General features: G+C 39.9%; 1 protein-coding gene across 7 annotated transcripts in view; it reads right to left on the bottom strand.

Moving 5' to 3' along the window:
* NOL4 (nucleolar protein 4) overlaps positions 1 to 22,402 on the bottom strand; it is a 373,533-nt gene extending 351,131 nt beyond the window's left edge. For 5 of the 7 annotated variants that reach the window (XM_051851303.3, XM_002713494.6, XM_008261193.5 and 2 more), the window contains exon 1: positions 22,139 to 22,402. In XM_051851303.3, coding sequence (XP_051707263.1) covers positions 22,139 to 22,402 — 264 coding nt within the window. Of the gene's footprint in view, positions 1 to 20,807; positions 21,024 to 21,165; positions 21,428 to 22,138 lie in introns of those variants that run through there. The other 2 variants (XM_051851300.3, XM_051851299.3) reach the window with 2 other exon arrangements.
* Positions 22,403 to 22,774: the final 372 nt, after the last annotated feature.

Here is a 22,774-nt window from a genome sequence, read left to right as displayed (position 1 = left end):
GATGTGCTGATTAAGGGGCAGGCTGAGGGAAACTTGTACTGGAACCATTCAGTTCCCGCATTGTGATAGTGTCTACAAGAACCAACACATAATGAAATTGCACAGGGCTATATACACACACACCAATCATATTTAAATATGATTGGTAAATTGTATCAATACAACTGTGGTTCTATTTCTCTCTCTACTTTTTGCCAAGAGAATAATTTCACTGGAATGGGAGCAGCTTCAGCAAGAGGCTTTGAAAATAAAATCTGTGGGTTAAAGGTGGAAAGCAGGAAAACAGAAGAGGTCTTGGTCTCTTGTGACCCAGGGACTCCACCACATCATTCCTATACTGTCTATCTTTGGCCTCCTTTTGAATGAGAGAAAACAAAATTCTTTGTTTAAAAAATAAATGAACAAAATATGCCAAGTGCTGCTAAGGCAGCATAAACAGTATAAATTTCTCTCATTGCATTCAATCTCATTGGGTTCACCCCAATTTACAAATGCTGTTTGTCCCTCAAAAATGTCAATAAAACCTAAAATGAGAATACAAGTAGATATAACACCCTATGGCTCCACAATAAAATGCCTGATTTGTCGCATAGTGACAGACAAGTCTGTGTCTCTTGATAGTTAGTTCTAGACCCCTGACTGGGGACAATCTCAGCCAATGGTTAGTTCGTGTGGTGTGCGATGCCTGTTGTTTAATCTAATGGTCTCTGAGACACTCTTTCTAATAAAACTCTTTATAATAGTTGTATAATTCCTTTTTATTTCGCCTTCTGAAGTTCCTTAATCCTTTGGAGCTTTATAATTTTCAATATTCTGCATCTTAATGCTAGCAAAACAAATCATTCCATTTACATGAAAAGATGTAAAAGATGTTTTAAATAATGTTTTGTTCAAAATCTAGCCTGAAGAGTGGATAATAACAAAGAATGGGTGAAGAAAAGTAAGTTCCTGCCCTGCCTTTTGCCAGTTGTATTTGATGCCTGTGGCATGGGACCATGCCTTTCTGCAAGCATATTAATATTCTGGATTGTTTCACAGATAATTAAACAAACCCTAAAACATCTTTCCATTCTCTTTAAATACAGACAGCACTGCAGAATTTCTTTGTTTATGCCAATTTTTAAGGAAGAGATGACAATAATGATTTTTAAATTAAGTAGTTACTTTTTTAAAGTTTTAGTTAATTTTATTTTCTTGAGAGACACAGAGAGGGAAGGCGGGGGGGGGGGGGGAGAAAGAGAGAGATTGACTGACTTCAATCTGCTGGTTTATTCTGCCAAATGCCTGAAAGAGCCAGGAACGCAATCAGGTTTCCCACATGGGTGTCAGGTACCCAAGCGCTTAAGTCATTACCTTCTACCTCCCAGGGTGAACATTAACAGAAAGCTGAATCAAAAGCAGAGGTGTCACTCAAAACCAGGCAGGATATGCAATGTAGGTGTCCCATGCAGCATCTTTTTTTTTTTTTCTTTTTTTTGGACAGTGAGAGAGAGAGAGACAGAGAGAAAGGTCTTCCTTTGCCGTTGGTTCACCCTCCAATGGCTGCCACGGCCAGCGTGCTGCGGCCGGCGCACCGTACTGATCCGATGGCAGGAGCCAGGTACTTATCCTGGTCTCCCATGGGGTGCAGGGCCCAAGCACTTGGGCCATCCTCCACTGCACTCCCGGGCCATAGCAGAGAGCTGGCCTGGAAGAGGAGCAACTGGGACAGAATCCGGCGCCCTGACCAGGACTAGAACCCGGTGTGCCCGCGCCGCAAGGTGGATGATTAGCCTATTGAGCCGCGGTGCCGGCCCCCATGCAGCTTCTTAATGGCTGCCCCAAACACCTGCCCCTAGAATAAATTCTTAGTTCAAAAAACTGGTACATGACTCACGTGGACCTCCTCATTTAGTCATCACAATTACCATGTAAAGTAGATACCATCTGCTGACCCCATTTCACATAAATTGGGAGCAATTCTGATGTATTAAGCAATTTCTTTCATTTGTATATTTATGTGTATCCTGATCTTTCTTCAAAAGAGGTTGTAAAGTCATCCCATTATCACTGCCCTGGAGAAAGACCATTACAGGAACACATTTTTAAAAATGCTCAAGCCATAGATTTTAATTTTCAAAAGTTAACCTGGAGTTGCACCAGCCTAAGCTTCTGAGCTTCAGAAACCTCAAACCTGGAGAATTCATCACACAGTGCTCATATCATAAACAATAGAACTAAATGGATTTTGTTGAAGTAATAAACAGTTTCCACACTTCCAATGACATAACAGTTCTCTCAGGGGGGTGGTAAAAGGAATGTGGAAGGTGGCCCAGTGCTGTGGCATAGCAGGTAAAGCCGCTGCCAGTAGGGCCCGCATCCCATATGGGCACTGGTTTGAGACCCAGATGCTCCACTTCTGATCCAGCTCTGTGCTATGGCCTGGGAAAGCAGTGGAGGATGGCCCAAGTCCTTTGGGCTCCTGCACCTACATGGGAAGACTCAGAGGAAGCTCTTGGCTTCGGATCAGCACAGCTCCGGCCATTGCAGCCAACTGGGGAGTGGACCAGCGGATGGAAGACCTTTCTCTCTCTGCCTCTCCTTCTCTCTCTGTGTAACTCTGACTTTCAAATAAATCCTTAAAAAATTTTTGTGGAAGGAAAAAAAGTAACCTATATATTTACGAGTTCATGAGAAAAAACCTTAAACTGTGTTTCCACAATGTCCAACTCTTTAGAATTCAAGGAAGCTAGCTCCATATATGTGAAAATTACTGTAATCCCAAATGTAGTAGGTGGATGGCATTTACATTTTTCTGTACCCAACCTGGCTTATGAGCAATTGAAGAGATAACTGAGTACTAACACATATCAATATGAGAAACTCTTACAACCTCCAAAAGGGGAGAACAAGTAAATTCACCCATGACATCAAGACAGACAGAAAAATCTAAGAAGGACCCAAACCTACATTTTCCTCATCTTCAGTGTCAGGTGCATCACATTACTGAATTATATTGATTGGGAACAAATTATGTGGGTAATCAGGATACAAGTCCATGTCATGGCCATTGGCAGATCAAAGCGCCAGCTACCTCCTCACTCTGAAAATGACACCCTATAGACTACTTTCAAAACTCAGCATTCCAGGCAAAGGGGCACCTTAAATTCACAGAGAATATCAGGAAGTAACTAAAACTAAGCTTCTGTTTTCACTTGTCCTTCTAAATTTGTTGGGCAGAAGCTTAGTTTATTGATTTGAAATACTTTATCTTTTGTAACAAGCATTTACTAGCATAAATTTCCCTCTAAGTTATGTGTAGGGTGCTATCCACAAATTTTTGTGTGATACATTATCCTCATAATTTAGTTCAGAATACTGTCTAATCTCTCGGGATTTCCTGTTTCAGTGAAGGATTACTTACACATATGTTGTTTAATCTTTGATCCTGAGAATCTAATGTAATAATAAATCCCTAAAGAATCTTAAAAACACACACAATCTGTACAAATCCAAAGGTAAAATAGTTTTTTAAAATTTCCAGATAACTGGCCGGTGCCACAGCTCACTAGGCTAATCCTCCACCTTGCGGCGCCAGTATACCCGGTTCTAGTCCTGGTCGGGGCGCCGGATTCTGTCCTGGTTGCCCCTCTTCCAGGCCAGCTCTCTGCTGTGGCCAGGGAGTGCAGTGGAGGATGGCCCAAGTGCTTGGGCCCTGCACCCCATGGGAGACCAGGAGAAGCACCTGGCTCCTGCCTTCGGATCAGCGCGGTGCGCCAGCAGCAGGGCGCCGGCCGTGGCGGCCATTGGAGGGTGAACCAACGACAAAGGAAGACCTTTCTCTCTGTCTCTCTCTCTCACTGTCCACTCTGCCTGTCAAAAAAAATTTTTTTTTCCAGATAACTTCTTATTGATTGGTGGTTTCAATCCTTTGTGGAATCATTTGTATATTACATATACTCATAGTATATCTTCATAAATTGAAAATCCTATGAGACAATGCTATAGTTTTGACCTTCAACTGTCATATGTATTAAAAGAATTTAGACAATGAAAAATGTTTATTATTTCTGTTGTTCTTCCTACATTATTGAAGTTCCAAATATTCTAGCATCATTTCTCCTCATCCTGAAGCACTTATCTTTGTGTCTATTGTACAGAAGATCTGCCAAGTAATTCATTGGTTTTTATCACCAGAGAATGTCTTTTTATCACTTTCTTTTCTAAAGAATATTTTCACAGGATATTCAATTCTCTTGACACTTCAAGACAACTGCATATATCATTGTTCTGTGGGTTCCATGGTTTCTGATGAGAAGTCTGCAGAAATTTTCATTATTATTTATCTGTATGTAACATGTCATTTTCACCAACTGATTTCTAAATGACTTTCTTTTGGCAGTTCCATTATGACATGGTTTTGAATAATTTTCTCTAAGTTTATCCTGTTTGCATTTCATTGAGAATATTCAATTACCTTGTCAGCAAATGTGGAAAATGACCAGACATTATTTTTCCTTTTTTTTTTTTTTTTGGCATCAATTCCTGTTTGTCGCTCCTTTTATGATCCTAGTGTTACAAATGTTAGACATCTTGATATTGACCTACAGATCCCTATGATCTAAGAGTTTTTCATGATTTTTTTCAGCTGTTTTTCAGAAAGGATAATTTCTATAATCTATCTTTTTTTTTTTTTTTTTTTGACAGGCAGAGTGGACAGTGAGAGAGACAGAGAGAAAGGTCTTCCTTTGCCGTTGGTTCACCCTCCAATGGCCGCCGCGGCCAGCGCGCTGCGGCCGGCGCACCGCGCTGATCCGATGGCAGGAGCCAGGAGCCAGGTGCTTTTCCTGGTCTCCCATGGGGTGCAGGGCCCAAGCACCTGGGCCATCCTCCACTGCACTCCCTGGCCACAGCAGAGGGCTGGCCTGGAAGAGGGGCAACCGGGACAGAATCCGGTGCCCCGACCGGGACTAGAACCCGGTGTGCCAGCGCCGCTAGGCGGAGGATTAGCCTAGTGAGCCGCGGCGCCGGCCTCTATAATCTATCTTTAAATTTAAATGATCTTTTATCTGCAATCCCCATTCTTCTCTTGCACCCACTCAGTGAATTTTTTATTTAAGGTAAACAAATTTCCAGTAATTCATATATACAGATTTAGGAGCACAGAGATATTCCCAAACCTGCCCGCCCTCCCACCCACCTTCCCACCCTTCATCCTTTCTCTCTACTGTGTGTATTAATTTTTAGAGTGATCTACTTCCAGTTTTCTTTATGCTCATAAGCTTAACCCTGTACTAAGAGATCAGCAAATAATAATAAGAAAAAAAAAAACCACTGTTCCTCAACAGTAGAGGCAAGGGCTGTAAATAATCAATGAATCTCAAAATGTGAATTTCACTCTTATAAATTACATTCTTGGTACTCTATTAGTTATCACAGATCATGGAAAATATACGGTATTTGTCTTTTTTGGGACTGGCTCATTTCACTAGGTATAATGGTTTCTAGTTGCAACCACTTTGTTGCAAAACACAGAATTTCATTCTTTTTTAGGGCTGAGTAGTATTCTATATGCTATCTATCTATCTAGCTATCATCTATCACAATTTCTTTTTCCAGGCATCAGTTGATGGACATCTGGGTTGATTCCATATCTTAGCTATTGTGACTTAAGCTGCAATAAACATGGAGGTAGAGATAACTCTCTGATATGCTGATTGAATTTTCATTACCAATTTTATTTTACAGTTCAAATGTTTCCATTTTATTCTTTTCATAGTTTTTTTCTTTCTCTGATAATAGAGCATGGTTATAATAGCTGCTTTAAAATTCTTCATGACTCTAGCATCTGTCCCTTCCCAGGGTTGGCAGCTGTTGACTTTCTTTTCTAGTAAGAACTTGTCAAATTTTCATATGCTAAATGATTTCAGGTTGTATCCTGAACATTTTGAATATTGTGTTATTGAGACTGAATCCTGTTAAAATTCCTCTGGGAAAAATGCTGCATTTTGATACTATGTGGTAAACCCTGTTAGATTCACCTCACAAGTTCTGCCTTGCCTTCTCAACAGTGACTCCAATGTCAGTTCACTTTTCCAATCTTTCTGTGCTCCCGTGAGTCTGTTCTGCATATGTGCAACTCAGGGGTCAGGCAGGGACACGCACTGTGGTTTATATCGTATTTCAGTTCTCACACACTTGGCCATGTTTTAGGTATGTTTTGCAGATTCATAGTCTGACAATGAATTCAGTTTATAGAAAGACTTAGGGGATCTTCTCTCCAGAATTTCCCTTATACTCTCTGGTTCCTTAAATCTCCCTTTTTTATTCTGATTTCCCTGACTTGAAGCCCTCAACTCCTCTTAACTATTTTAGTTGTTTGCAGCATCTTCAGGAAAAGAGAGAAGCAATAATAGAGATCTCATTTTCTACTTAGATCTTTAGGTCACTGTCAGCTGGCACTGTCACCACCCCAGCAGCAGTGCAGTTCCATGACTGGGGCTGTCTTCGGGGTAGTCTGTTAGTGAAAACAGGAGGAAAAAGGACCCTGTGATTCCCACACACTGTCTAGGTGTCAGAGGGGCCCCTTTTCCTGGTCCTCTGGGTAGAAGTAAGCGTGTCTCAGAATTCACACTGTCTGCTCTCATTCTGCAGGCCCATGACTCAGCCAACCTCTGCATTAAATTGTGGTGACAAAATGTTGCTAAGGACAGAAATCTCATCTCTTGTACTACTTACTGGTAATTAGCATGGTCCTCCCCCCAATTTTTCTTCCTATTGTTTGCTTTTCAGAGGTAGTTCTGTTTTATATTTTCTCCAGAGTTTTTAGTGTAATCATTGGGAGAGGTAATTCATCATGAACTTATACCATCTTGGCCAGCACTAGACGCCCTTGTGGTAGTTTTTTAAACACAAAATATAATAAGCCTACTTTGACCCCAAATTTCCATTTTAGCAAGATCCCCAGGTGACTAACAACATGTTGAAATATCGGATGATCTTAGTCAAAAACACCCTTGGAATCTAAGAAGACTCATATAAAGTCCTCCAATATTCAAAAAAATTCTAACGAATATAGACATGCACATTTGTTAGATGAAAATAAAATTATTATAATCCAATGGGAAGAGTCTTAAAATCATAAATAAATAAAATAACACACCACATGAAAATAAAGAAAAATACAGTAGAGACAATTTATTAAGGGTTCAGGAAGTCATCAAAATAATTATCATGACTATCAAGTAACATTGGAAAATTGCAGGAATAATAATTTCAAATGAAGGGCATAGCAGTTTAAGCCACCATCTGTCATGCTAGCATCCCATATGAGCACTGGTTCAAGTCCAGGCTGCCACAATGCAGTTTCAGCTCCCTGCTAATGTGCCTGGGAAAGTAGCAGCAGATGGCTCAAGTGTTTGGCCCTTGTACCCAAGTGGCAGACCTAGATGGAATTCCAGGCTCCTGGCTTCTGCTTGTCCTAGCCTTGCCAGTTGCAATCATCTGGGGAATGAACCAGTGGATGGGTGTTTTCCTCTCTCTCCTCCCTCTCCCTCTCTAATCCTCTCCCTTTCACTTTATAACTTTCAAATCAATAGATAGATATTTAAAAAATAATTTTAGGGGACAGTGTTGTGGTAAAACAGAAAAGCTGCCAGTTGCGAAGCCAGTACCCCATATTAGCACCAGTTCATGTCCCAGCTGCTCCACTTCTGACCCAACTCCCCGTTAATGGCCTGAGGAAAACAGCGGAAGATGTCCCAAGTATTTGGGCCCCCACTACCCATGTGGGCGACCCAGAAGAAACTCTGGACTCTTGATTTTGGCCTGGCCCAGCCCTGGCTATTGTGGATACCTAGGGAGTGAACCAGGGGATGGAAGTATGTGTGTGTATCCCTCTCTCTCTTATTAATTATGAATTTTTAGATAAATTCTCCTTTAATAAGATGTTACTTTACCCTGTTCAAATTATTAGTGATTCTAAATGAACATATTCCAAATTAGTGAGACCAAGTAACAAGTCAAATTAATTGTTTGGTAATGGTAGCTATTTTAGAGAAAAATAACCTACAATAAACAGTAAAACCCCATTTCTTGACCTCAAATAAACACCAGTAAGCATGAAAGGAGAGACTGCTAAGAGAATAATGACCCACATCTGATATTCAAGCAACCCTTTGATATTAGATTTGAAAAGCTCATCTAATTAGGTCAATTGGGTAGAGCATGGTACAAATATGACCAAGCTAGGCATTACATCCCCATATGGGCCACTTAGATTTGCCCCATGTCCCTAGATTAAACCCCTAAAAGCCTCTAGCCATCTGGCAACTGCAGTTGGCTCCACAGGGAACCAAAAGAAAGGCTGCCTGAGGCTTACCCACAAATATCCCCTCTCTTATACCATAGCACCCCCCCCCCAAATGCACAGATACTAGTCAATGACTATTACCCTTATACACAATGGTGAAACACAATATTCAAGTAGTATTTGCCAAAACACTTGTAACTAAAATTAAGTAGAAAAATTACTAACAAAACAGGATTCCTGCCTGTTTTTGTGAGAGAACTTCCTTATCATTAAGATTAAGCTCCCAATCTCTTGATCTTAAAGTCTGAAATCTTTCTAAACCTTCAAGTTTTTTAACAGCTCAGAAACACTTGAAAAATATGTCACTGTGAGAATAAGCACCCCAAATGAGTACTTGATTAAAATTAGGAAAAGCAGAATGTAAGAGCCACTGAATAAATCTCAGAGAGGAAAAAAAGCAAAATAAATTCCAAATAGAGGATAAAAACTTCTGTTTCTAATATCAAAAGTAAACGACCAGTTACTGTTATTTTCTATATTACATTCCCAAAATATTAGTAAGTTTTTAAAAATATCTAACTTTATGTTAACATAAATTGTCAAAATTAAAGAATCAGAGGCCGGCACTGTAGCGTAGCAGGTAAAGTCATTGGTGCAGTGCCGGCATCCCACATGGACGCCAGCTTGAGTCCTGGCTGCTCCACTTTCTAACCAGCCTCTGCTATGGCCTGGGAAAGCAGAAGAAGATGGCCCAATTCCTTGTGAAGTAGGCAGGCATACAGGTTAAAATAGATTAGGTTTGTGAGCTGGAAGACCATGCCTTCACCACGCCCCTGTGTGATCTCATGCCCCTACCTGGCCACATCTGGGTGCCCACCAGCCAATCAGGTTAATTAGCCACTCCCCTTTGGAAGTGGGTTAAAAGCCGGACACATTGTGGCCCGGCTGGCTCTTCCGCCCTGGCCTCTTATCAGGAGGTGGCTGCTGTAGCCCTGCATCTCCAGGGCGCATGGCCTTCGGGCCATGTGCTCTAGGCTTCCTGGCCTAGATGCTCATCCACGTGGCTGGTCCCTGGTGCTTGGTATGAACCCCTATTCACCTCTCTCCCCTAAATAAAGCTCTCACTCTCCTATGCATCTTTCTCACTAAATAAAAGCTTAAAACATACCATGCTGCCTCGTTTATCTGTGCCGGTATTTAGAATTCTTCTCTGAATATTAGGCAAGAACCCTCTTGGGCTTATTAATATCAGGGATTTAGTAATAAGCCTGTGGTGAAATCGTAAGGCACCCAAAATTCCAGTAACACATGTGACACCCCCAATAGCATTTCTAGGGAACTTTAAGGGGCCACATTTTAGTGTAAAATTTAGGGGGCCTTGTCCAATTTCACTTGGGCCCCTGCACCCACATGGGAGACCAGGAAGAAGAAGCTCCTGGCTCTTGGCTTTGGATCATCCCAGCTCTGGCCGTTGTGGCCATCTGGGGAGTGAATGGAAGCAAGCAGAAGATGTCTGTCTGTATCTCTCTCTCTCTCTCTCTCTCTCTCTAACACTGCCTTTCAAATCAATAAATAAAATCTTAAAAATAAAACTAAATTATAGAATGGTTATATCTCATAAATGAGAGCATATGTTATATTTTGTTGCATTGTCTTTTAGGTATTAAGCTTTCAAAGCTACTTTAATATAAATAATAACTGTGTAAAAATAATGTCTCTGGATGTATACATTTCTGTGTATCCTACTTTAAAAAAAAACTAAGACAATAAGTAACCTTGTTCCTATTTAGGGGATATATATATATGTGTGTGTATATATATATATATATATTATATACTATAATAAAATAACATTTAAAAACAAAAACATTGAGACTGATGTTTATCACAGTGGCTAAGATGCTACTCGAAATATGAATATACCGTATATGTGAATGCTTAGGTTTGAGTCCATGCTCTGTTCCCAATTCCTACTGCCTGCTGATGCATACGCTGGGACAGACCAAGTACTTGGTTTCCTGTCATCCATGCAAGAGGCCTTGATGGAGTTCCAGGCTTCTGGTTGGCCTGGCCCAGCCCTGGATGTTGTAGGCATTTTGGGAATGAATCAGCAGATGAAAGAGCTCTGTCTCTGTCCCTCTCTGCCTTTCAAATAAAGAAAAATAAATTAAAGTAAAAAAGAAAAAGAATAGAGAAAATTTAATTATACATCTATTTTTAATGTATAATAAATATTTATTATATATGTTCCTAATAGGAGTCACTAATCACAAAATATTTCAAATGGTCTATCAGAATTTTTATATTTTACTAAATTATGGGCAATTACATCAAAAAATAGAGAAATGGCAACACATTATTAGAAGAAAAAAACATGCAAGTTGTTCCCAGTTGTATCTTAAATCACAAATAATACTTAGCCAAATATGCTTTATAAAACTTGTTTTTATTGTTCAAATGTTTTGGGGAAAGTTTACTTTAAAAGATTATGTTGTTAGTTCACTTTTATTGTATACAAATTGCCAAAAATGGAATAGCTTAAGAATTTTCAAACATTATCTCAGTTTCTATGGGTCAGAGGCCACAATATTTTAACTGAGTCCTCTGCTCAGGTTCTCAGAAGGTGAGGTGAAGGTGTCAGACACCTGCATTTGCAGCTGTAAGTCTGCTAGGGAAAGAGCCACCCCACCCCACCAAGTTCTCTTCAGCTACTTGCAGAATTTATTCCCTTGTGGTTGAGGACTAATGTCCTGAATGCTTCAACAGCTGTTGGCCAACCATGCTCTCATCACTGAAGGGCCACTTCAGGTCTTTTTAAAAATCAATAAGATTTTATATATCTACCAAGTACAATCAGAAGTTGAAAAGTATATATACTTAGTAGAATGAGTAGAATGGTTAAATATAACTAATTAACAAATGCATGATGTCGTATCATGATTCTTGTAGTGACACCACTTAACATCCACTTGTAGTATTTTTCAAGAATGCAATGTTATTATTAACTACGGTTGCCATGTTTTACAATAGATTGGTCAAAATTTTTCTTCCAATAAAACTGTGATTATATATCCTTTGATTTACATCTTTCTTCAACTACCACAGCCTCTGGAATCCAACATTGTGCTTTGTATTTCTATGAGATTAACTTTTTACTTTAGATTCCACTTATGAATGAGATCACGCAGTATTTGTCTTTCTGGGCCTGGCCTATTTCACTTAACTTAATGTCTTCCAGAGTCATGCATATGGTGCCAAGTGGTAGGATTTTAATCTTCTGTGGCTGAATAATATTCTATTTATTCACCATATATAAAAATTCAAAATGTATTAAAGACTTAAATGTAAGATCTAAAACTGAAAACCATTTGAAGAAAACACAAGGGATAATTTTTTAGATAAGATCTCAAAAGCACAGACAACAGCAAAAACAGGCAAACAGGATTACATCAAAGTAAAAAGCTTCTGCATATCAGAAGATACAATCAACAGAGTGAAAAGATAAGCTACAGAATGGATAAAATATTGGCATACTATGCATCAAGTAAGAGTTATATCCAAAATATATAAGGAACTCAAACAACTCAATAGCAAGAAAACAAAAAAACTCAATTTACACATGGGCAAAAGACTGGAGTAGATATTTCACAAAGAAGACATACACATGGCCAACACAAGATTACAAAAATGCACAATATCACTAATTAGTGAAATACAAATTAAAATCATAATGAGATACCCAGTTACTCCTGTTAGAATGGCTAATCTCAAAAAGACAAAATATAAGTACTAGCAAAGAAGTGAAGGAAAGGAAACCTTTACATACCGTTAGTAGGAATGTCAAGTAGTACATTCATTAAGGAAAACAGAATGGTAGGTCTTCCAAATATTAAAAACAAAACTAGTATATGATCTGGAAATCCCACTACCAGCTATATATTCAAAGGAGACTAAATCAGTCTATCAAGACTCACCTGCACTACCAAGTTTACTAGAGCATTACTCACAGTATCCAAGATAAGGAATTAATGTAAGTACTCTCAGCTATATAAATATGCTATATGCCCATATCAATCTCAGCAAGAGAAACCTTCCTTTTCCTTGATTATACAAGCTCTGAATCAATCTCACCTCCTCTTCTGGTGCCAGTCAAGGGGGAAAAAATCGTCCCTGCTTTCAGAAGTCTAATGTGGCTAGACCAGATTCACCTGAAAGAGCCCTTTTTCTTAAAGTCAGCCTTACCATATAGGATAACCAAGAGAGTGACAGCTCATAATATTTACAGGTTGCACCCACACTTAAAGAGAAGGACATTATGCAAGGGAAAGGGCTACTTGCAGAGTTCTGCCACATTGTACAAAAATCTGTACATAAGGAAGACCCTTAGTGGTAGACACAGGTATATGGTATAAAGTCAAAGAAGTCTAAAGAAGAAACAACTTGGGGTGAGATTTAGCACATTGCTTTAAAGCATAAATTACACGTTTGAGAAATATTTGAAACATTCACTTTACTTTGAAGAAAGCTTGTTTGTGTAAGCTTTTAGAAGGATTTTTCCAATAGAATGATTTTGTGGTTTTGGACAAAGTAATAACCAAGAGATCAACAGTTATTTTTTCTCAAGTTCAAAAGAAGAAAAAAAGCACCTGTCTGCTATCAAATGATTTGATCTGTATTCAAGTGCCTTCAAATCCATTCTTATTTAACATTTATATTTTCACATTTTACTAAAATTAATAAAGTCTGAGATATTTATATAGCATTACTCAATTACTCAGTAACATAAATATGTTAAATTATATTGATTTAAATCTTGACAACTTGATTTTATTACCTCTAAACTGTTTCCAACCATGTACTGAGTAGAAGCAACTATTTACTTTTTATTCTTTACTCACTTGACTTACATTTTGGAACATACATAAACCACTGAGAAATATCAACTCTACTAAATCATGACATCCCTGCTGAATGACAGCTGCCATTTCCTACAGAATGCAGCCTCTACTCCATGGCTTCCATAATTTTACCCAAGGCTAATTTTTCAACCTCATCCCTCACTGTGTCTTACAGTTCAACTACTCTAGACTGTGCTCTGAAAATGGCTTTGATGAAATAATCTGTCTGATGGCACAAACATCAAATGTGTATAATGGTTTCCTAGATGTTATGAATCTTTAAAATTAAGGGTTTTTTTTTTAAGATTTATTTATTTGAAAGTCAGAGTTACACAGAGAGAGGAGAGGCAGAGAGAAAGAAAGGTCTTCTATCCGATGGTTCACTCCCCAATTGGCCGCAACAGCTGCAGCTGTGCTGATCCAAAGCCAGGAGACAGGAGTTTCTTCTGGGTCTCCCACGCAGGTGCAGAGGCCCAAGGACTTGGGCCATCTTCCACTACTTTCCCAGGCCACAGCAGAGAGCTGGATCGGAAGAGGAGCAGCCGGGACTAGAACCACTGCCCATATGGGATGCTGGCACTTCGGGCCAGGGCGTTAACCCGCTGTGCCACAGCGCCAGCCCCAAAGCATTATTTTTAATGTTGTAATAGTTAATTATAAAAGCATCCCCTGTAATGCAGGGGGTCCCACTTTAACTCAAGTATAAGTTTTAGTCACAGTATTCTACTTTGAGGTGACAGTGTATAATGAACTAGAATAACTGTCTCCAAATTGATATATTCTTACCTCCTGGAGAGCATGAGATAATCTATCAAGGTGAAGAAGAAAATATTAAAATTGTATTTATACTAATATTGATCTCAGGCCTGTACATTTATATTTAATATATCTTAGAATGTACTAAGAATTGGTACAGTGGCAAATATCTATAATTTATAATCTTGGGGGATTATTCACATTTTTAAGCAATTGGGGTACATTATCTTAAGTTTGGAGATCAGTGATTTAACACAAGTATTTTGGAATCCAGTTGAAATGTTTCTCCCCCCAAGTGGTGTGATTTTTAAAATTCATTTTAACTTAAACCACAATTTTCACATCCGTATAAAAAATGTTAATAACACGGGATTTTTGTGAAGATTAAAGGGAGTCTTTTGCTTAAAGTGCAAATAACACTAATTAACCTATAGAAAGAACTTCATAAATGTCAGGCATTAATATAATATTACTATAAATTGCATTACATTCAGCACTTGCAATTGCTTAAGTCTGCTCATTGAAATGCTCTAGATGAGGAAAAAAGTTATCAGTTGCTTTTCCTTAAAGAGCACCCACCCTGTGCACTCTTGATAGAATTATAAAATAGTGCAAGTGCTATGGAAAACAGTAAGCAGTTCCTCAAAATTTAAAAATGCAAATATCATATGATGCAACAATCTTACTTCTGGGTAGATACACATGTCCAAAAGAATCGAAAGTACAGTGTCAATGAGATATATTTCCACACACATTTTCAAAGCAGCATGGTTCACAATAGCCCAGAGGAGGAAACAATCCAAATGACCATCAATAGATGAATGGATAAACACAATGTGGCAGATACATTCAATGGAATATTATTCAGCCTTAAAAAGGAAAAAAAAGCTTTCGCATATTGCAACATAAATGAATCTTGGGACATTAAGCTGAGTGACATGAATCAGTTACAAAAGAAAAACATATAATTTGGGATATCTTGAGTGGAAACATCCAGAAGAAAATCCCAAATATAGATCTGGATTTCAAAAGATAAGCATCAAAAACCATCAGATCATGGACACAAGTGAAGCCACGAACAAGAGTACAGTTACCCAGGATAAACAGAGGGAGGCAAGAAATTTAAATATACCTTAATGGAATTATTTGATTTTGAAGATAAAGGAGTAAAAAAATTCCATGAAATTGAGAAAAACAGATTTGCCTTTGAATTTTACAGAGCACTGAAATTATCTACAATATTTTTGGGGAAAGAGCAAAATAAAGCATCTACACCTGGTTAAGTTCTCCTTCAGTGTAAAGGCAAAGCACAAATATCCTCAATTGCATATACACTGCCAAAAATAGAGCACATGAACCTTTCTTGGTAAAAAAAATATGATAATCAGGAATTAGAGTTAATCAAATAGAGCATTATGAGTAAAGAAAACCAAATAAAAGAACAGATAATAAGCTTTTAAATAGGAACAAAGGAGAAATAATTATGAGAACAAATTTATATATTTTAACTTAATAGCAAAAGCTTTGACAGTATAAACATAATAATATAATAAAATTATAATAGAATAAATGTGATATGAACCAGGAGCTAAATAACAATAGGGTGGGAAGAAGAAAAGATGTGCTTACTCTTCATTTGTCATTGGAGAAAGTCACTGATATTGAATGAAACTGAAATTTTCCATAGGAAAAATAAATGTAATTCAATCATTTAGTCCTCTTTAATCTTTTCTATTAACTTAAGAATAAATACCACTTATAAGAAACATTTATATATTAGCAATTAGTTGAATTTATGTATTTCCTCTTTTGTTACATCTTAGTCATGTTATATTTTGTTCTTCCTAAATTAGCGTATGACTTTTGTTCAAATTTTGGGAAATTGTTTCTGCTTGTCCATATATAACTTTTAGTCATTATATTTAATCTTTTGGTATATATGCTTAGAGAGACATCTAGAAAGATTTTCATTACCTGATGATGGTTATGTCTAGAAAGGATGTTTGATATGACATTTTAAAATTATTTTTCTTCCCATTTCACTTAGATTTTTAAAGTAATGAGAGAGTATCACTTTTACAAGGTACATTCATTTTACAAAAATAGACTGAGTAGAATAAATATCTGAATAATATATATGTATATACATATGTGCCTTATATTTTGACTCCGTATTGCAGTGCAATTTTGAATTCATAACATACATTTAATCATAATTTTATCTTGATGTTTTTGTTTTGTTAATGCTTAAAACAACTTTTTCAACATTAATATGTATAGGCTATGTATGTCATACCCTTTGTGTGTTTGTTTATATATTCTTATATATTATTTTATGAATATTAATACATATAATAGAAATTATATACTTTATGGGGCCGGCGCTGTGAAACAGTAGGTTAACCCTGCGCCTGCAGCGCCAGCATCCCATATGGGCACTGATGCTAGTCTCTGCTTCTCCTCTTCCAATCCAGCTCTCTGCTATGGCCTGCAAAAGCAGTAGAAGATGGCCCAATTCCTTGGACCCCTGTACCTGCGTGGGAGAACAGGAAGAAGCAGCTACTGGCTCTTGGCTTCAGATCAGCGCAGCCCCAGCCGTTGCGGCCATTTGGGGAGTGAACCAACAGAAGGAAGACCTCTCTGTCTCTTTCTCTCACTGTCCATAACTCCACCTCTCAAATAAATAATATCTTTAAAAAAAGAAATTATATACTTTAAATGTTATTCCTAGGAAAAACTACTTAGGAAAGTATCACTTTGACTTTTTACAAAGAGGAATCTGCATCTTTAATTAAGAGGCTTTAGCCAACTTACAGCTCCAGAAAATGTCAGAGCTAGGATTTAAATCATGCTCTAAAAGTCTACTCTGCCTACCTTATCATGCTTCCTGACATCTATATTGTATATGAAGTTTAGTTGTTATCCAAAAAAATATGAAAATAAATGTAACCTAAAACATATTGGATTCACTTCAATCATTCCAATTATACAAAACAACGAAACAGGTCTCTGTGATTAAGGTTCTTGAAGGTTGTGTTGTCTTATCCCTGTTCTGCTTTGTCATCTTTCCTCCATCCCAAGTAATGAGGGTGGAGAGTGAAATCTTTCTCAGCTGGCTCAGGAAGTTTATAGAAGAGCTGCATCTTGTCCCTAACCCCCACTCCACTTCCACGGTGTTGACAGATAAGACATGGAAGAGCCACTGGGAACGTCAAGAACTGCTATCTTAGAAAATAAGCATGAGATAGTCTCCATGTACCAAAACGTTTCCTCCTTGCATTCTGAGGAGTTCTCTCTTTACGTGCCCCCTGCCCTTTAATACTTATGTCAGAGTGACCTCCAGTTAAAGCACCCATTATTCCCTGAGAGTTTACATAGTCACCATGCTAGTGACTTGTCATTTTTTAAAAAATTCATTCACTTGAGAAAGAGAGGTGTGTGTGTGTGTGTCTGTGTGTCTGTGAAAGAGGAAGAGAAAGAGAGAAAGAGAGAGAGAGAGAGAGAGAGAGAAAGGCGAATGCTCCTATCTGCTGGCTCACTTACCAAATGACCCCTAACAGCCCAGCACAAGCTCCAAGACAGGAACCACGGACTCAATCCAGGTTTCCTACTTTGGTAGCAGGAACCCATAACCTGAACCATCACTGCTACTTCCTGCATTGGCAGGAAGCTTGCACTGGGACCTGGAGCCAGGCATCAAACCTAAGTACTCCAGTACAGGATTCAAGCAGTCTAACCAGTGGCTTAACCATGAACTCAAAAGCTCACCCCTCATTTTTTTATTTATTCCTCTCAACGCCAAAAGGAACCACTCATGTTAAACACATTACTGAGAATCATTCTTGTATTTGACCCCAAAAGCCAATGCTATATAGGGTCTCCCAGTCTAAGTGAGGAAAAAATGCACTATCAGCAGTAACACCCAGTGTGGAAGAAGAAGAGATGAGCACACATGGACTTCCATCTCAGTGACCCCTATTACCTCTGTGTCATAGATGCAAAGTATCATAATGGTTAGCTGGCACAGTTCCTCAGCTTTGTTTTCTGGAATTTCTGTAGCAAATTCCTGGCAAGAAATCTAATATATGGGAAGTACGCCTAAGGCAGAAAGTTCTACCAGGTGGAAATGTATATAGTCACCTAGTAAACCATAATTTCTTTCACCCTGATATAGCATAAAAGATTGGTGACTAAAACCATAGTGAAATAACAAAGCAGTAACTATTTATGAACAGATCCATGAATATTCATTGTAATCACTGTACAGTAATCAATTAGTGGTATGCACAGCAAGAACAATATGAAATCCAAGCCTGCAGATTGCAGAACTGAATAAATCATCAGTTTTAAGTGATATGACTAAAGATAATACATATTCCTTTCTTAGTGAAAATTCATCTTGTGTTCTGTAGTGGAACAAATGAGGAAAAAATATACACAAATGACAAAATTTAGGCGTTAGTGTCAGTTCCTACAAATACAGGCAAGAGAAGTATTGCTCACATTATTTGACTATAATCTCAATATTCATTACTTTGCTTAAGACTGAAAGAAAAAAACATCAGCTAACCAAATTTCTTTATGTTTTATACAATACAGTGGTTTTTTAAAAAATACACAATAATGTACTCATATTCCTAACATAAAGCCTTAATGAATTTTCTGATTATTTTCTACGTTTACCCTTCAACATCAAGTGGTGTAATGCATTTAGCTAGTTTAAATCATGAAGTGTTATGTTTCAACTACCTATTACCAAAAAGCAAAATGTCAGGCATGATCCAAAATTTTAAAAACACACTGAATACAAGTATCAAAGAAGTAAAACAGAGTGAAGTGCAGTGGAGCTAATTCAAAATTACCCTGTATTAAAAGTTAGTCATAATCAATGTCAGTCATTTATTATACCTTTTGCAGATGTGCTTTAAGTTACTTATATCATTTTTCTAAATTCCTGCCACCTTGAATGAAAGAACATATAAAAATAAGATTGTTGTATGGAAATAAACAAATTGGATGCTCAACAGTTGCACCTGCGTGAGCACGTGTGAGCACACGCACGCATAAAGCACAGGTCCTACCCCAGACCTAAAATGGCTGAGTGGCAGGAGGATGTTGCTTGGTGACCAAACAATACCTCCTCGGCCACTGAGCAATCCAAACATCACTGACAAATGTGTCCCTTCAGTTTCAGACAGATATGGCTAGGACAAATAGTGAAGGGTATATTTATCTTTTCCAGTAGTTGATCAACAGTTTTATTTCAAGTCAGTTGTCACTTGACTTGATTTGATCATCAGCTAAGTTTAGGCTTTAGGGAGAAGAGCATTTGCAAAGCTGCATCTATTCTTTTGGGAGAATAAAACGTAAAACCAAGCTTCTATAACTACAAGACTGAAAACTGGTCTTGTTGCAATTATGTCCATGTGGTCTGTCTAGGATAACCTCCCAGTTGCTACTGGCCTCCCTTTCTTTCATTAAACTAAAGTAGTTAATTATCCCTGGCCTGTCCTCTCCCCTTTTCTCTTTCCCTTTTCGCAGAAGTAATGATGTCTAATTACCAGCAGCAGTGGATTACTGCAACATCAAGAGCAAAGCATCTCTCATCGACAGCAAAAGGAACCACGGAGTCTCAAACCTCAAGCAGCTGAGGATGATTCTTCGTCTATTGAAAACACCATTCAAATACAAGTCTTCATTTCTACCACTATATGCCTTTGATTTAAAGGAAAACATAGTTTTGTCTTATTGGTGATTGTACACTTATTGTTATAAAGAAAAATCCATATATTTAAGGGAAAATAATTTGAGAAGTGAGGGAACATGATAAAAAGGAGATCTTTTATTTATTTTTCAACTCATTGAAATGATGATTGGCTGTCTCTCAGAGGAGGAGGAGCCTGAAACACTGTCAGGAGCAGTAGAAAAATTCCATAAAGAGCAATGGAAGAGTTCATGAATTAAAAACCTCTTTAACAGCTCAACACTGGCTTGAAAGAAGAGCAGAGCTCTTAAATACTACACGGAAACTATTATCTAAGAATATCACCTGATGAATTATTCTTTCTCCCATAAATATAGGGACTCTACTGAACAGAGAAAGACATTTTACTTTCTCTTCGCCCTTGGAGTTGTCTCTGCATAGGATGCCTTGTCAGTAATTCTTTAACTCTGCACTAAATTTTAAATGAAAATATGGGTATCACAGCACGAGAATGCTGTTTTAAATAATTGGAACCCAGGATTATTTTAGTGCTTTTAAAAAGCACAGAATTTATATCATATACAATTTTAAAAATTAATCTTTTATACAGACATATGTGTGAATATAGGAGTAGTCAAAACTATACAAGTATAAGCTTATTGCACCAAGACATATGTGTGAAGCTATCTGACAGTTACACCAAGGAACCTAAGTTTAACATAAAAGAAATGAAAAACAAACTTCCTAGATATGTTTATTTTTGACATATAAGAGATTAGTTTTAAAAGTTGTAAACATATCTTAAATTATTTTATTCACTCCGTTAGCTAGGTCTGCCCAAAGAAAAATACATTCTTCTTTTGAATTCTGATTTATTCTAACAATGAATTATTTTTCTACATAACTGCCAATACAAATGAATCAAAAACACTCCATTCTCTATAACAGACTCTGGCTCATCCAGATGTAAATAAGCCTCAGTTCTAATTCATGCCAGGCTAGTCCTCATTATTTAGTAAAGCAAGACAGTAATCTCAGCATTGTCTTTAACAGTGCCATATGCTCTGAGAGACAGTATATCTACAGATCTACCTCCAAGAAACCTTCCAACAGTAGAACATTAAAACAGCGACAGAACTTTCAAGTGTTTCCATTTTACCTTTATTTCCATGTTCCATTTTTCATACGAATTTCCAAAGAAATACACAAGCTCCAAACAATATTCTTAATTAATCTCAGGAAGCCACCAGCTGCTTTCCAAACCTCAAAGAGTCCTCCAAATACCGCTCTGAACAACCCATTTCTAAATGAATGTGCACCCCCGCCAGACACAGCCTGGCGTCCAAGCCCTCTCCTTCCTAGCATCCTCCAGGAATCCTGCACGAGGAAACAGTTGCCAGTGAGGGAGGGGCGGGGTGGGGGTAAGGAGCAAATGCTCAGGAAACCACAGCACCGCGAGGCAAAAATACAAAGGATGCCAGAAGCCTCCCCCACCCCTACTCCAAGCGAGCACCCACCGTGGCACGATGCAGAAAGGTCTTAGGCGGCTCATCTGCAAATCCACGCTGCCGCGGCTCCCCAGCCCCACAGGCATCTGCGTGTGAGGTTGAGCCAGACTCAGCTCCCAGGGCCAGTCACCTCTAGCGGCGCCCAGGCTGGAGCTTTGTGGCCATGAGACTGGAGCCACCCCAGAAAGAGGGACACACACACACGCGCGCGCACACACACACACCCCATCTGATCGCGCTCAAACCCATCTCTCTTTGTTGCTCATCATCTAGCTGCGGCTTTATTTGTGGAACCGGGAAGTGAGGAAAGGAATGGGGGGGGGGAGTGCTGTGGGGGGAGGGAGGCGGGGAGGACGCATCCCCAGGACCTCATCTGCAATCTAAACAGTCGTGACCGCGATCTCCGGGACCCTCCAAGGAGCTCGCGCTGCCCCGCGTCTCACGCGCGGCGGCTAACAATAAACCCCGACAGCGTGCGGGGGAAACCCCTCGTCCGCCGCGACCGCCACCCGCGGGCTTTGTGCCAATAAGGAGACACTGTCGCCTATCGATCAGCATCGTCTGTTATCAGAGCGTGAGGCTAGGGTTCCAGCCTGGCCTTTTATGCGCGCGGTGGCGGCGGTGGCACACGCGCCAGGCGTCCAGCGAAGGACGTGGGACAATGGCCCAGCCCGAGGACGCTGGACGCTTGCCGGACGCCGCCCGGCCGGGGCTAGGAGGCTCGGCGGCTGGTCCCCGAGCCGGGGAGGCGGGGAGGGCGGAGGGGCTACGGAGGTGCGCGCTGCCGCTTTAAAATAAAGGACCACAAAGACGCCACGGCGGGGGGAAACCGCGCCTGGCTGCTGCGAGCGGGGACGACTTGAGGAGGGGGTTGGGGAGGGTGGGGGCACAAGAGCCAACGGTGGCTCTCGGCTCCCCCCTCTCCTCCCGCCCCGCCGGGCTGCTCGGGCAGACAAATAACAGAGGCAGGCGAGTCACTCACCGTGGTCTTGACCGGCACGTAGAGCACCTGCTTGGCTCCGCCGCCTCCCGCGCGGACCTCGTCCGGCTGGCCCAGCTGGAAGCCCTTCGATTTGACCCAGAATTTAAATTTGGCGTTGTCCGTGGAGCTCGACTCGGAGCCGTTGAGGAGCTGGACGATCCGCTCGTATTTCTTACGGGTCACCGTCTTGGTCTTGCCTGAGTCCCCGTAAGTCCTGAGGCACCAGTCCTGGAACTGGCGGTACATGTCGCGCTCGCTCTCCATGTTCCCCGCGCTCGGCCGCCGCCGGCCGGATGCTCCCAGCGCACTTCGCACCTGTTCACCCCGGGCTCATGAAAGATGCAGCCCTGGCCACGATGCGGGGACGCGAGGTCCCGGCCGCCGCGGGAGCCTGCCTCGGGTTGGGGGTGGGGGGGTGGGGTAGGGGGGAGGAACGGGCAGCGGGGAGGAGGGTCCAGTTGGGCACCGGCAATCAATGCCCTGTGCTAGCCAGTCTGGCTCATTCGTAAGAGCAGCGGAGGGCTCGGACGCTTTTCCCGTCCTCTCGGTGATGGGGCTCTTTAATATTGTGTGTCCAGGACCATCCCAACAGCATTTGGCCCAGAGGAGCTGGGCTCTGAATAATTAAAATCCTAT

The sequence above is a fragment of the Oryctolagus cuniculus genome, chromosome 10 (assembly GCF_051225735.1).
Source record: "Oryctolagus cuniculus isolate XC-2025 breed Fujian yellow rabbit chromosome 10, ASM5122573v1, whole genome shotgun sequence".
NCBI classification, from domain to species: Eukaryota; Metazoa; Chordata; class Mammalia; order Lagomorpha; family Leporidae; genus Oryctolagus; species Oryctolagus cuniculus.
Note: the sequence above shows the minus strand (reverse complement) of the source record. Positions and strands in the feature narration are given on the sequence as shown.